Here is a 12,197-nt window from a genome sequence, read left to right on the forward strand (position 1 = left end):
CTGCGGTGGGTTGGCACCCTGCCCGGGATTGGTTCCCTGCCTTGTGCCCTGTGTTGGCTGGGATTGGCTCCAGCAGACCCCCGTGACCCTGTGTTCGGATTCAGTGGGTTGGAAAATGGATGGATGGATGTACCACAGAGCAGAGAGCTTTTAATCCACCAAGGGATGACATAGAATGTGAGCTCTGCCATATTTATGGCGCCGCATCCTGTTTGTGACAATTGCAGTCATGTGATCCATGACAATGGCGTTGCATAAACACAGAAAATTAAGAGGGTAGGTAAGAGGAACTTTTCAAGACAAATCACTAAACAAACATCAAAATTAAACAAACAAAAACCTCAAATAACACAAAAATACAGATATAAAATGAAAATTTTACTACAGATTCAGGGCCGTGGATTAAATGCTTTTGAATTATGAAGGTCAATTCTTTGACATTTTTAATTTTTTGCCTGTTAGTATAATAAACACAAAGGTAATTAGAAGCGGTTGGAAAAATGCTATAAACAGAAAAGAAGTGATGGAACTCACGCAGGGTCATACGGCGCTGGGCCCAGTGTATCTGCAGGATCCATGACGTGAGTGCCCATTAGTGGGGTCTGAGGCTTCATGCGATCCTGTAAAACACCATCAATATGATCCACCAATGTTCATTCCAACAGAACAACACTGTAATTTCATTCAATATTCATTTGTCATATACACAGTTACACACATAACAACTCACAGTGAAATGTCAACCTGATTTGCTCCTTAGATTATGCAAAAGAGAGTAAGAGACCAGCAAAATAAAGAAATAGAAAAGCAAGTGTAAGACTAAATAAAGCAACTTATACTTTAAATATAATATGGCTAATAGAAACAGCTACAATATCAATATGAATTAACAAAATGCAATTTACAAGGCGTAACATACAGTGGCAAAATGATGTAATATTATGACATAAAATAAATACAAGGATTGTGCAGGGCAAAGGCATCATATAGTGTACGACAAAATGTGGAGTAGCACAAGAACACATGTGTAGACTGACTTTGAATTCCTCAATTCAATTCTGTTAACCAGCAGTATGGCAGAGCATCCACTTATTTTAATGTATATATAAATTAATTTATAAAATAAATGGATTGTTATACTTACCAAATTAAGTGAAGTATATTGTTGACTAATATGTCTCTCTATATAAATCAATAAAGCAATGACACAGATGAGGCAGGAGTGATCAAATGAGACCAGTGTGTGGATAACGCTCAAAGGATGTTGTGAGGCATTTCCAGATGGAGGAGGATAGAAGGTCCTCCTGAGCTTCTCTATTTTGGCCATAAAACTGTGAAATATTTTGCCTGAATTCAACCAACAGAATTTTCAGTTACTGGGGTGGGAAGAGTCCTTAAATAATTTTGGCTGCTCTGAACCCACACCGCTTGGTGTAAATGACCTGTAGGAAGGTTAGAGCAGATCGTATGGTGCACTCCATTGCTTGCATTACCCTTAGTAGGGCTTTACATCTTATGGAGAGCAGTTGCAAAGCCAGATTGTGATGTTCAGTGTTAAGATGCTTTCTACAGCGCCTGGGTAGAAATCTTTTAGAACTGCTTGAAAGACCTGAATATCCCCAATTGCTGCCGATGATACAAATACTCTCTTGCTTTTTTGACCTGAGCTTGTATATGTGGAGTCCATCTCAGGTCCTCAGAGATATGAAGTCCAAGGTAACTGATGCTGTTCATCCAGTTGTAGCATTTTTGCTGCCCTAGGCAAAGCTGGAAATGCCTGTTCCCCTGTCGATTATATGACCCTATTTACGACATAAGAGTTTCCTAAATGTGGGATTATTATTATTTTACCCTTTGATATAGTTGTACCTATATAATATTTTGTTTGTAATCTGTTAATTTTAACAAATTATGAACTGATGTACTGTATATGTTGTTCAAGGTGGGATTACATCAGGGACCGGCTCTGAGCCCTTTCTTATTTGCAATGGTGATGGACAGGTTGACAGATGAGATTAATAATAATAATAATAGATTAGACAGGAATCCCCGTGGACTATGATGTTTGATGATGACATTGTGATCTGTAGCAAGAGTAGGGAGTAGGTTGAGGAGACCCTGGAGAGGTGGAGATATGCTCTAGAGAGGAGAGGAATGAAGGTCAGTAGGACCACCAAGACAGAATACATGTGTGTGAATGAGAGGGAGGTCAGTGGAATGCTGAGGATGCAGGGAGTAGAGTTGGCGAAGGTGGATAGGAGTTTAAATACTTGGGATCAACAGTACAGTGTAATGGGGATTGTGGAAGAGAAGTGAAAAAGAGAATGCAGGCAGGGTGGAATGGGTGGAGAAGAGTGTCAGGAGTGATTTGTGACAGACGAGTATCAGCAAGAGTGAAAGGGAAGGTCTACAGGACGGTAGTGAGACCAGCTATGTTATATGGGTTGGAGACGGTGGCACTGACCAGAAAGCAGGAGACAGAGCTGGAGGTGGCAGAGTTAAAGATGTTAAGATTGGCATTGGGTATGACGAGGATGGACAAGATTAGAAATGAGGACATTAGAGGGTCAGCTCAAGTTGGACGGTTGGGAGACAAAGTCAGAGAGGCGAGATTGCGCTGGTTTGGACATGTGCAGAGGAGAGATGATGAGTATATGGAATTCTAATGAGGGTGCGGAAATATGAACACATTTCACAAATCCTTCGATCACTTCATTGGCTCCCTATCCATCTCCGTATCGAATACAAACTCTGTTTGTTTACTCAGCAGTGTATCCATGGAAATGCTCCACAATATCTTAAAGAACTCCTTATACTACACTCCACTACAAGAAACCTCAGTTTTACAAATACCTACCGCTTTCGCCCCCCCGTGACCAAACTTCATACAATGGGAGATAGAGCCTTTGCAGCCGCTGCTCCACGGCTCTGGAATGCCCTACCAGAAAGCCTAAGAACACAGCAGATTGTGGACTGTTTTAAAAAACAGCTAAAGACTTTTCTATTTAGGAAAGCTTATTAACAAGAATGCTATAATTATTGTTGTTTTATCTCTGTTTTTATCTTGCTTTGCCTTTGTTTAAACTTTTTATGTTGCACTTTGAGATTTACTGCTAATGTAAAGTTCCCCTATAAATAAAATGCATTATTATTATTATTATTATTATTATTATTATTATTATTATTATTATTATTATTATTATTATATTGGGAGAAGGATGCTAAGGATAGAGCTGCCAGGGAAGAGGTAAAGAGGAAGGCCTAAGAGAAGGTTTATGGATGTGGTGAGAGAGGACATGCAGGTGATGGGGGTGACAAAACAAGATAACGAGGACAGAAAGATATGGAAGAAGATGATCGACTGTGGCAACCCCTAACGGGAACAGCCGAAAGAAGAAGAAGATTCATATATGCATTTTTGTGGACTAATGGCATACAATTAATGTGTTTTAAGGAAGTTCAAAATTATATCAAGGAAACCAACATTTTACTACAGATATTAAGTAAATGAATGTACATTTGACCTAGCAATCTAAAACTGAGTATATTTAATTTTAAAAATGTATGAGCACAAATATAACAATATATAAATAAACAATAAACATAATAAATTAATTGCTGAACAATTTTACAAACACAAGTCCGGCTTTAAAAAGAGTGTAAACCACAATGATATGCTTAATTTACAGTATTTCTAACTATAAAAATTCAAATAACTGAAATTCAAAACTGCTTTTTTTCTTGACTTCATTTTTGAGAACTTTGGAACAATTCATTTTAAATTAATTGTTTGGGGTTGTTCAGTCTCCACTGACAAGGCTGCTGATAATGATATGAATAATAAGTGTAAATTTCTCAAATGTTAGGAGCTTTTTCTACACAGAATATCAAAGGCACATGGATTAAGGGACCAAGTAGTGTAAGAGACAGTAGCACTTTAGGGACTATCAAAACTCGACTTCATGTAATTTTGGAGGAATTCAGTGGACAGGACTGGCAACCTTTGGAGGGTTGAATGGCCTGTTTTCATCCAGATTGTTCTAATGTTCTGGACAGAACACATATAATATATATAAACCGCATATACTGTTATGTATGTGGTTTATACAGAATAAATAATTGTAATATATAGTATTATAAAATGTGCATGATTTACACAGTATTCGACATGCGCTGCAGAGAGATAGCACTTACAGTTGATGTGGACCCTGACACTTGACATGTAACTCACCTGGGGCTGAGCTACCCATGCCACTGATTATTTATAGTGATGGGCATTTCGATCCACTTCACTGATTTGACTACCAATTTTGGAATATCGATTCTTTTGATTTGTTAAGAACCTAGCATTTTGATGATTGCATCACAAATATAAAATGTAATTTGTACATTATTTTGATATCAATATATATGTACTTATGTGTGTATATACAGTAAATATATAATTAATATTATTGCTTGTTAATTTGTATTTATATTCATTACCTATATATAAGCAATTCATTGCAGTATATATTTAATATGATAATTCATATCCCGTTGTCCTGTTTCCCTAAACAAAGCATGGCAACACATTTAAGATGGATAATTAAAATGAAACATTTCGTCACAGTATTACAAGTGGATGAAAATTTCATCACAAATCAGCTGAAAGAGAATCATTAGACTGATTCTCAGGTAGTGACTCATTCACAAACCAAATAAATCTGAAACATTAAACAGATTGTGATTTGTTTGTGAATCAAATGAATGAGAATCATTACAATGATTCTTAGGTAGTAACTCTTTCACAAATCAAATGAGTCATATTTACGAGTCAGGCGGTTGTTACGCATGTGTTTTAAACATCTACCAGAGGTGGTGAAACAAATCATGATGATGACATTACAAAGGCTCTCTGGGAATTGCCACCTTATCGTGGTGGAGAGGTTTGAGTGCCCAAGTGACCCTGGGAGCTATGTTTTCTGGAGCAGAAGCTCTTGGTAGGGCCTCTCAAGGCAAAGTGGTCCCAGATGAGGGGGCAGAAAAAGAGCAATTCAAAGCCCCTAATAATGCAAACCCATAAATATGAAAAGAGTACCTCATCTAGAATGGGGTTACCAGAGCGTCGTCCTGGAGCTAGACCTGAGAGAAAATGCCTGGCAGCTGGGCCTACCATGATGTTCAGTTGGGCACAGTATGAAAACGTAATATGAGATTGCCATCCTGTGCACCCCCCACCTGAAGGAGGAATAGGGGCTGGGTCCAATTTGACCTGGGTGGCAGTTTAAGGCAGAGACCTTAATTGGTGGAGTGCAACCCAGACACATAAACTAACTCTTGGGATGTGAAATTTCACCTCTCTTGGGAGGAAGGAGCCAGGGTTGGTGGGTGAGGAGGAGAGATACCAACTAGATATAGTTGGGATTACAACCACCCACTCTCTTGGTTTTGGAACCAAACACTTTTGAAGGAGGCTGGACTCTTCTTTACTCTGGAGTTGCCCTGGGTGAAAGGCACTGGGCCTTTTTGCAGCTGTATGCCATGAACGGGAGGACTCTGAGTCATAATGTGCCTTTGCACCAAATGTCAGTTTGGAGTACCAGGCCTTCTTGTAGTCACTGGAGTAGATCCTGGAAAGGGTCCCAGTTGGGGACTCCATAGTTCTACTAGGAGACTTCAACACCCATGTGGGTAATGATGGAGACACCTGGAGAGGTGTAATTTAGAGGAACTGCCACCCTGATCTAAAGCTGAGAAATGTGTTGTTATTGAACTTCTGTGCTAGGTATGGCTTATCCAAAATGGACACCATGTTCAAGCATAAGGTGGCTCATACAGTAAGTGTACTGGGTACCAGAGCACCTTAGACCAAAAATCTATGATTGATTACATAATCGTATGATCATGCAGCTGCATGTTCTGGACACTCGGGTGAAGACAGGTGCAGAGTTGTCAACTGATCACCACCTGGTGATGAGTTGGGTCAGATGGTGGGGGAGGCACTTGGAAAATGAATGAATGAATGAATGACATTACACAGGACACACATGAGCTTTAGCACTCCCAATGATTTGTTTGTACTCACAAATTGATTCATATGATTCACTGGAAAGAATCCTTTAAAAATAACCAATTTTTTGTGAATCGTCCATTATTAGAAAAGGCCCATTTCAAGGGACAAGAAGTGTGGTATTTTTCCAGAAGGTGACAAGGTGGAGCAGCCTGTGTGGAGAGGACCTCTAGTTGGACTACAGCAGCTGAATGGAGAGGCTGGAATACTACGTGCAGTGGAGTGGATGAGGAAGCAGGAGCTGGGAGCCTTGATGTTTTATGTGTGGGAAAAGCAATCATGAAGTGGTGCAACAAAAGAATGGCACTGTGAAAGGGACAACTCACATGTTTAGCCTCCCACTGTTTAGCAGTGTGTCTAACGTTTTGGGTGGCATTCCTCATGGCCCCTAACATTGCGAAGGTTAAGCGATCTGCCCGTTCAGTGTTATTATGTTAAACAACACAGACACCCAGCTGAATGGGGAGTCAAACCTGCACATTGAGTGTGGTGTGTGTGCTGCCTGTCTCTTTAGTTCGGGTGATAGGGTTGGAAGTCGAACAGTTTTATTGTTGGAGTGCTTTGAAAGTCAGTTTGTTCTTTTACGAAAATGCCACCAACCTCCAAATTATGCAACCCAATATGGCTGCCTAGTTCTCCTGTAAGGTAGAGACAACGCCCTAACCCTTTAAAAAATAGTTCCATACTTGCAGAGCCAGGCAATACATTAGGTAATATAGGTGGCTGTCTAAGGCTCCGTGACTTGTGGAGAGCTGTTAATGAATGTTAATGGGCATGTGCTGTTGACAAAAAAATTACACCATTTACTGTATGTAACTGAAGCACTGGGCGCTCTGGAATCCAACCTGCCATGCTATGGACACTGAGGGATGTGTGATCTGCATACTGAGGGGGCAAACCCTCAGTCCTTAAGGTCTAAAAATATTGAAATGTGCACTTTGGACAGGAAAGTGTGCATTTATATAACCCAAGTGGCATGTGTTTTGGAACTTTCTGCCAAATAACCAACAACAACATGTGCTATGGACACTAAGGGGAACTGTTTTGGTAAGTCAAGGGACATGTGCCCTACACCCACCTAAGGCTTCTTATGGGCTTCTGTGGACTGGTGGGAGTGACCGCTGCTGACTCCTGCTAAAATAGGGACTGTTCAACTAGACTGAAGACAAATGAAAGGAAAACATGAATATGTTCAGGATTTGTACCAGCTCTAGTTCAGCAGGCTCCTGTCAATCATGGAGAATCCACTGCATCCACCGAACAGGATCATCTCCAGACAGAGGAGCAGCTTCAGCGACAGACTGCTGTCACCGTCCTGCTCCACTGACAGACTGAGGAGATCGTTCCTCCATCACACTATGCGACTCTTCAATTCCACCCGGGGGGATAAACGTTAACATTATACAAAGTTATTGTCTGTTATACCTGCATTATTATCAATCTTTAATTTAATATTGTTTTTTATCAGTATGTTGCTGCTGGAGCATGTGAATTTCCCCTTGGGATTAATAAAGTACAGTATCTATCTATCTATCTATCTATCTATCTATCTATCTATCTATCTATCTATCTATCTATCTATCTATCTATCTATCTATCTATCTATCTATCTATCTATCTATCTATCTATCTATCTATCTATCTATCTATCTATCTATCTATCTATCTTTTTTTCTCTTAATGATAACATATACCATCCTTCCCTTGATAGAGAAGGGACTTACCGCAGGCTTGTGTACTCCAGGCAGGGCCGGGTACAGTGCTGGTGGAGGAGGCAAAGGAGGAGGTGGTGGAGGAGGTGGTGCTGCTTTCTCCTTTAAGGTCTTTGTGCGTTCCATGTCCTGTTTCAGCTTCTCGATTTCTGCCTGCAAGCTGGCCATTTGCCACATGTGTTCACGCTGGAGATCTTGAATATCCACACCACTGGACTCTGAAATTAGATGCATTATTAAAAGACATAAGTAGTAAGCTCAGGGACATGTTCTGCTAAAGGTCTGTTGTCTACTGCCTGCCAATTACAACTGCGTTTATCTGAAATTCATTCTGCTCCACTTCCCTGTCATGGAAGGAGCTGCAGTATACAGCTTTTCATTGAAACCATTCACTTAACATGAGGCTAGTTTAAGATTGACATTTATTTAGAAGTCTTCATTCCCAACATCTTCACTCAAACCAACCTCACATGAAAAGATGTTTGATAAGACTTCCTTTGGCCTCTTTCATCTTTACAGTTTTTCATTTATTTAACTGAAAGCTGCTGATAAACAACAAGTCAGTCCATCCATTCTATGGGCCTACGTTTTGAACTACAGAGTCACAGAGACCCAGAGTCTATCCAAGCACCATGATGGGACAAGTTGTATACCAATCCAGGAAGAGATGCTAAATCATCAGAGACAACACACACACTAACTAATATGGATAGTTGCATGATGTAGCTGGGCATTGACCTTATACACAAACCTTTGGAATGTGGGAGGAAATGGCTTAGAATGAAAGTAATTCAATAATGACCTGCACATTTGCAGTGATGATTTTTTGAGGTTGGCTGTATAGCTTTCCCTGTATGCATATGGAAACAATGACTGAAAATAATGGAAATGGCAGGCTGTTACATTTACAAAAATGTATTTACTTTATATTCCACGTATTGTTTATGTTCCTCTTTTGAACATAACTCAGTCATGTTTACTTTATTGAATCTTGTGTAATGTACAATATACTAATTTCAATCATTTAGGCAGAAGTCAAAATAGTTCTGTTCAGTCCTCACCAGAAATTAATACGCACCAAGCGGATTCATCGTTAGCGGAGGTTGGATCACTTGGCGGTAAAGCCGTGTGACTTTCAAAGAAGCAGCAGGTTGTGGGTTTGAGTTATTGTCGCCGGTTAAGAGCAAAAAGTTAGTGAAATAAAAGTAAAAAAAACACACACACATGAGAAATATTCAGATATTCATTTAAAATACTTAATCACACAGATTAAAGTTACTCTGTTTTGCATTTTTCCTTGTATTCTTTTTTAACATTTTATCACACTATGCTCACTAACTACCATCACAAGTCAGTAAACATACTATTAAGTTGTCTAGATTTACTCGCTTAGTACAGGTACGTTTACGTACTTAAAAAAAACAAAAGTTCTGACTTTTATTGCAGGTCAACAACTTTTAGCATTGCTGTTCATTAATATTATCATAACATTGCTCAACCAGATAAATACTGTTAATACAGACAAATACAATACAATGCAGTTGTCGAATTTGATCATTTGAAAATTTAAAAAAAATATATATATATATGGTGCCAAGCCAATTTGTGCACTTTATATTTTATTATTTACTAATATTTCACATTTATTCTATAATACTGTATATACAGATACATAAATTTCATAAATGTATTTTATAATATAACACTCTATCCAAGGTACATTTTCTGTTCATATTTAGTTATACAGTACATTGATCATGGCATTCGGGCACACCCAAAGAAGCAGTGTTCTTGTACAACTGTTGTACATTTCAGATTTTGAATACTAATCTTTTGTATTTTTGTTGGTTTGTATTGCTTTTACCAAATAAAACTACTTTTGGTAGAAGCAAACCTGTTTATTTCTTATTAATAACTTTGAACATGAACTATAAAATGATACTGGAACAACTATAATCGACAACCTAAAAAGGTTATAGCTAAGTAACTCAGTGAGGTGCATTTTTTAAAAAGTTTATAAACCTATTGTTAAAAAACTTGTGCTTTCTTGACATGTTCAATTAACATAATATAATTAATTTAACAGAGAATGAAAAAGTTTCATTCATTTTAAATAAAAATAACATTTTGTTTCAGGATGTATTAATTTAGTGCATTAAGCATAATTAACTTATTTTTGATAAAAAAATTTTATTATGTGCTACCGATGTACATTTTTTTTTATTTTAATCTAATATGTCATTTTTTTTCAGTGTGGTGTGTTTGTGCTCACAGTGGTTTAGTTTGTACCTTGATCAGCTAGTTCCTCTTGTTGTTGTTTTCTAGGAGTGAACATGGCTGCTCCGCTCGTTGTTTTCACTAAGGAAGAGCAGCGAGCACCGATTGGCTTTTAATGGGCTGAAGGTGTACCAGGGGCTGATGTCCTCGTTACTTTAAGAGAATCATGGCGCAGATTTGCTCAGTATTGTCCCGCTCTTTCTTCATGCTTAATATCTGTCTAAACGTTTTTGAACTTTTCCATCTGTTTGTAATTATTCTGCTATGATAAAACAATGTCTCCATATGGTGCACAGTATCTTCTACGGATTTCGGCATATGGTACAAAAATAACACTTAAAAGCACCGTTCCACATGCATGTGTTTCATACACAACAGCAACAGTAATTATTACCAAAACCATGGAATTGAAATGGCCTAATGTTAATACAGTGAAAAATGGCAGGCAAGTGTAGCAGCCATTTCTTTTCAACTCTGATGGATGAGGGAGTTCAGTTTTGTTGTGGGAAGGGATTGAGCTGCATGTGTTGTGAAAATGTATACCAACGTCAAGCATACGGTGTCACTTCAAAACGAAGCATGAAAACAAATCTCAAGGATGAGGCAGACAGGGTGGAATTCATCAGGAGAGCAGCAGAAAAATATGAGTAGCGATGAACTCTCAGAATGAACCAACAAATACCAGAAACCGTTTACAGACAAAGTGAACTTGAAAGAAACCTTTCTAAGCAATGCAGAGGTTTTATTTGATGAACTGCCAAACCAAGAAACAATCATGTACGGAATTAGAGATTAAAGTTTCAAGGAGAACCGTAGAAAGACGGATCCAAAATGGCAGAAAATGTCCATTTCCAGCAATCAGTTGCACTGACAGATGAGCCAGCGTTCAGTGTGGCTGAGGAGGAAACTGTGGATATCAATGGTATTCGCATTTTGAGATGTTGAATTGTAGACAGGACTTTTGATCATTGAATGAGTGTGAGAACTGAGTCTTCAAATTAGAAGTCCTGTCCTGTGTGAAGGGGCTTCCTGTTTGTGGAATACTTTCATTTTCTGAGGCTATTTATTTAATAGTATTTTAGCCCATGGCACTGAGTGGACACAAAGAAGGGCAAGATGTTTTCCATCCACGCAAGGGAACTGGAGTCCTGTAGGGCAGTCTTGTCAAGTTCTGTGGGTGCTGCTAGGACAATGGTCAACAACCTCCGGTCCACGGGCCGCATGCAGCTCTTTGACTGCGTGGCTGTGGCTCTTATCAGAACCACAAACACATTCACATTTTCATGTCTTAACATATTCTGTGATAATAGTTTCATAAAGATAAATAATTTATTTATGGTTTAATATTATTTTTCATTTAGATATTTCTTTAACTATATGTAATTAGGTGGTCTGTTGCACATCTCTGTTGCGTTTAACCTCTTAGCTGCATAATCTACATATTCCTCAAAGTCATTCTGTCCTATGAGATTAAGTCTTCGGTCAAATCACATGCTCTCCAGTGTTTTCTTCAGTACCTGAAATTGGATGTATGCTTCAACATTTATTGGGATTCCTAATACTTTTTGTGGTTAATCGTCACCATGCCTTCCCAGGTGTTCATAAACATTGTTATATTTTCTCCTATTTACATATTATGCCCAGCTGAGTTTGGAGTGGTGAGTACATTTTGTACCACTCGCTCAGCAAAGTTAAAGTAGTGAACTGAAGAGTAAAAAGCAGATGACTGCAGAGCTGAACAAACTTTACTTAAGAAAGGGGGGGGGGGGGGGGGGGGTGAGAGTGAAGACTATCACTACAGAAATGAACAATGTTGTAATATTAGTCACCTTTGTGCTGCTATGCGTCTAAGTAATTTAAAACTGAGACTCAAAACTCTATGGGTATGCTAACATGTCTAATTTGCAATGAAAAGTTATTCAATAACAAACAATCAAATCTCAAAAGTCACTTTTTAACAAAGCGGGACGCAATTCAAAAAAAAAAAATCATTCAGAGAAGAAAGAAAAAAAGCTGTGACAGAATTAAAGCAAAATATGCAACAATCAGTAAGCTTTGCTGTTTCTCGTTGTCATGTTAAAGAATCGTATCTCACACCCCTTTCTCTACCCATTGTGGCTCTTTGTAAATCTTGGGTCAAACATTTAGAATAAAAT

General features: G+C 38.6%; 1 protein-coding gene across 2 annotated transcripts in view; it reads right to left on the bottom strand.

Annotated features, from left to right (window-relative positions):
* LOC114658825 (uncharacterized) overlaps window positions 1-12,197 on the bottom strand; it is a 148,679-nt gene that overhangs the window by 112,150 nt on the left and 24,332 nt on the right. For both annotated transcript variants that reach the window (XM_051932700.1, XM_051932701.1), the window contains exons 9-10: window positions 7,777-7,982; window positions 535-620 (exon numbers count right to left, since the gene is read on the bottom strand). In XM_051932700.1, the coding sequence (XP_051788660.1) occupies window positions 535-620; window positions 7,777-7,982 (292 nt within the window). The remainder of the gene's footprint in view (window positions 1-534; window positions 621-7,776; window positions 7,983-12,197) is intronic.

This window comes from Erpetoichthys calabaricus, chromosome 10 (genome assembly GCF_900747795.2).
Source record: "Erpetoichthys calabaricus chromosome 10, fErpCal1.3, whole genome shotgun sequence".
NCBI lineage: Eukaryota > Metazoa > Chordata > Cladistia > Polypteriformes > Polypteridae > Erpetoichthys > Erpetoichthys calabaricus.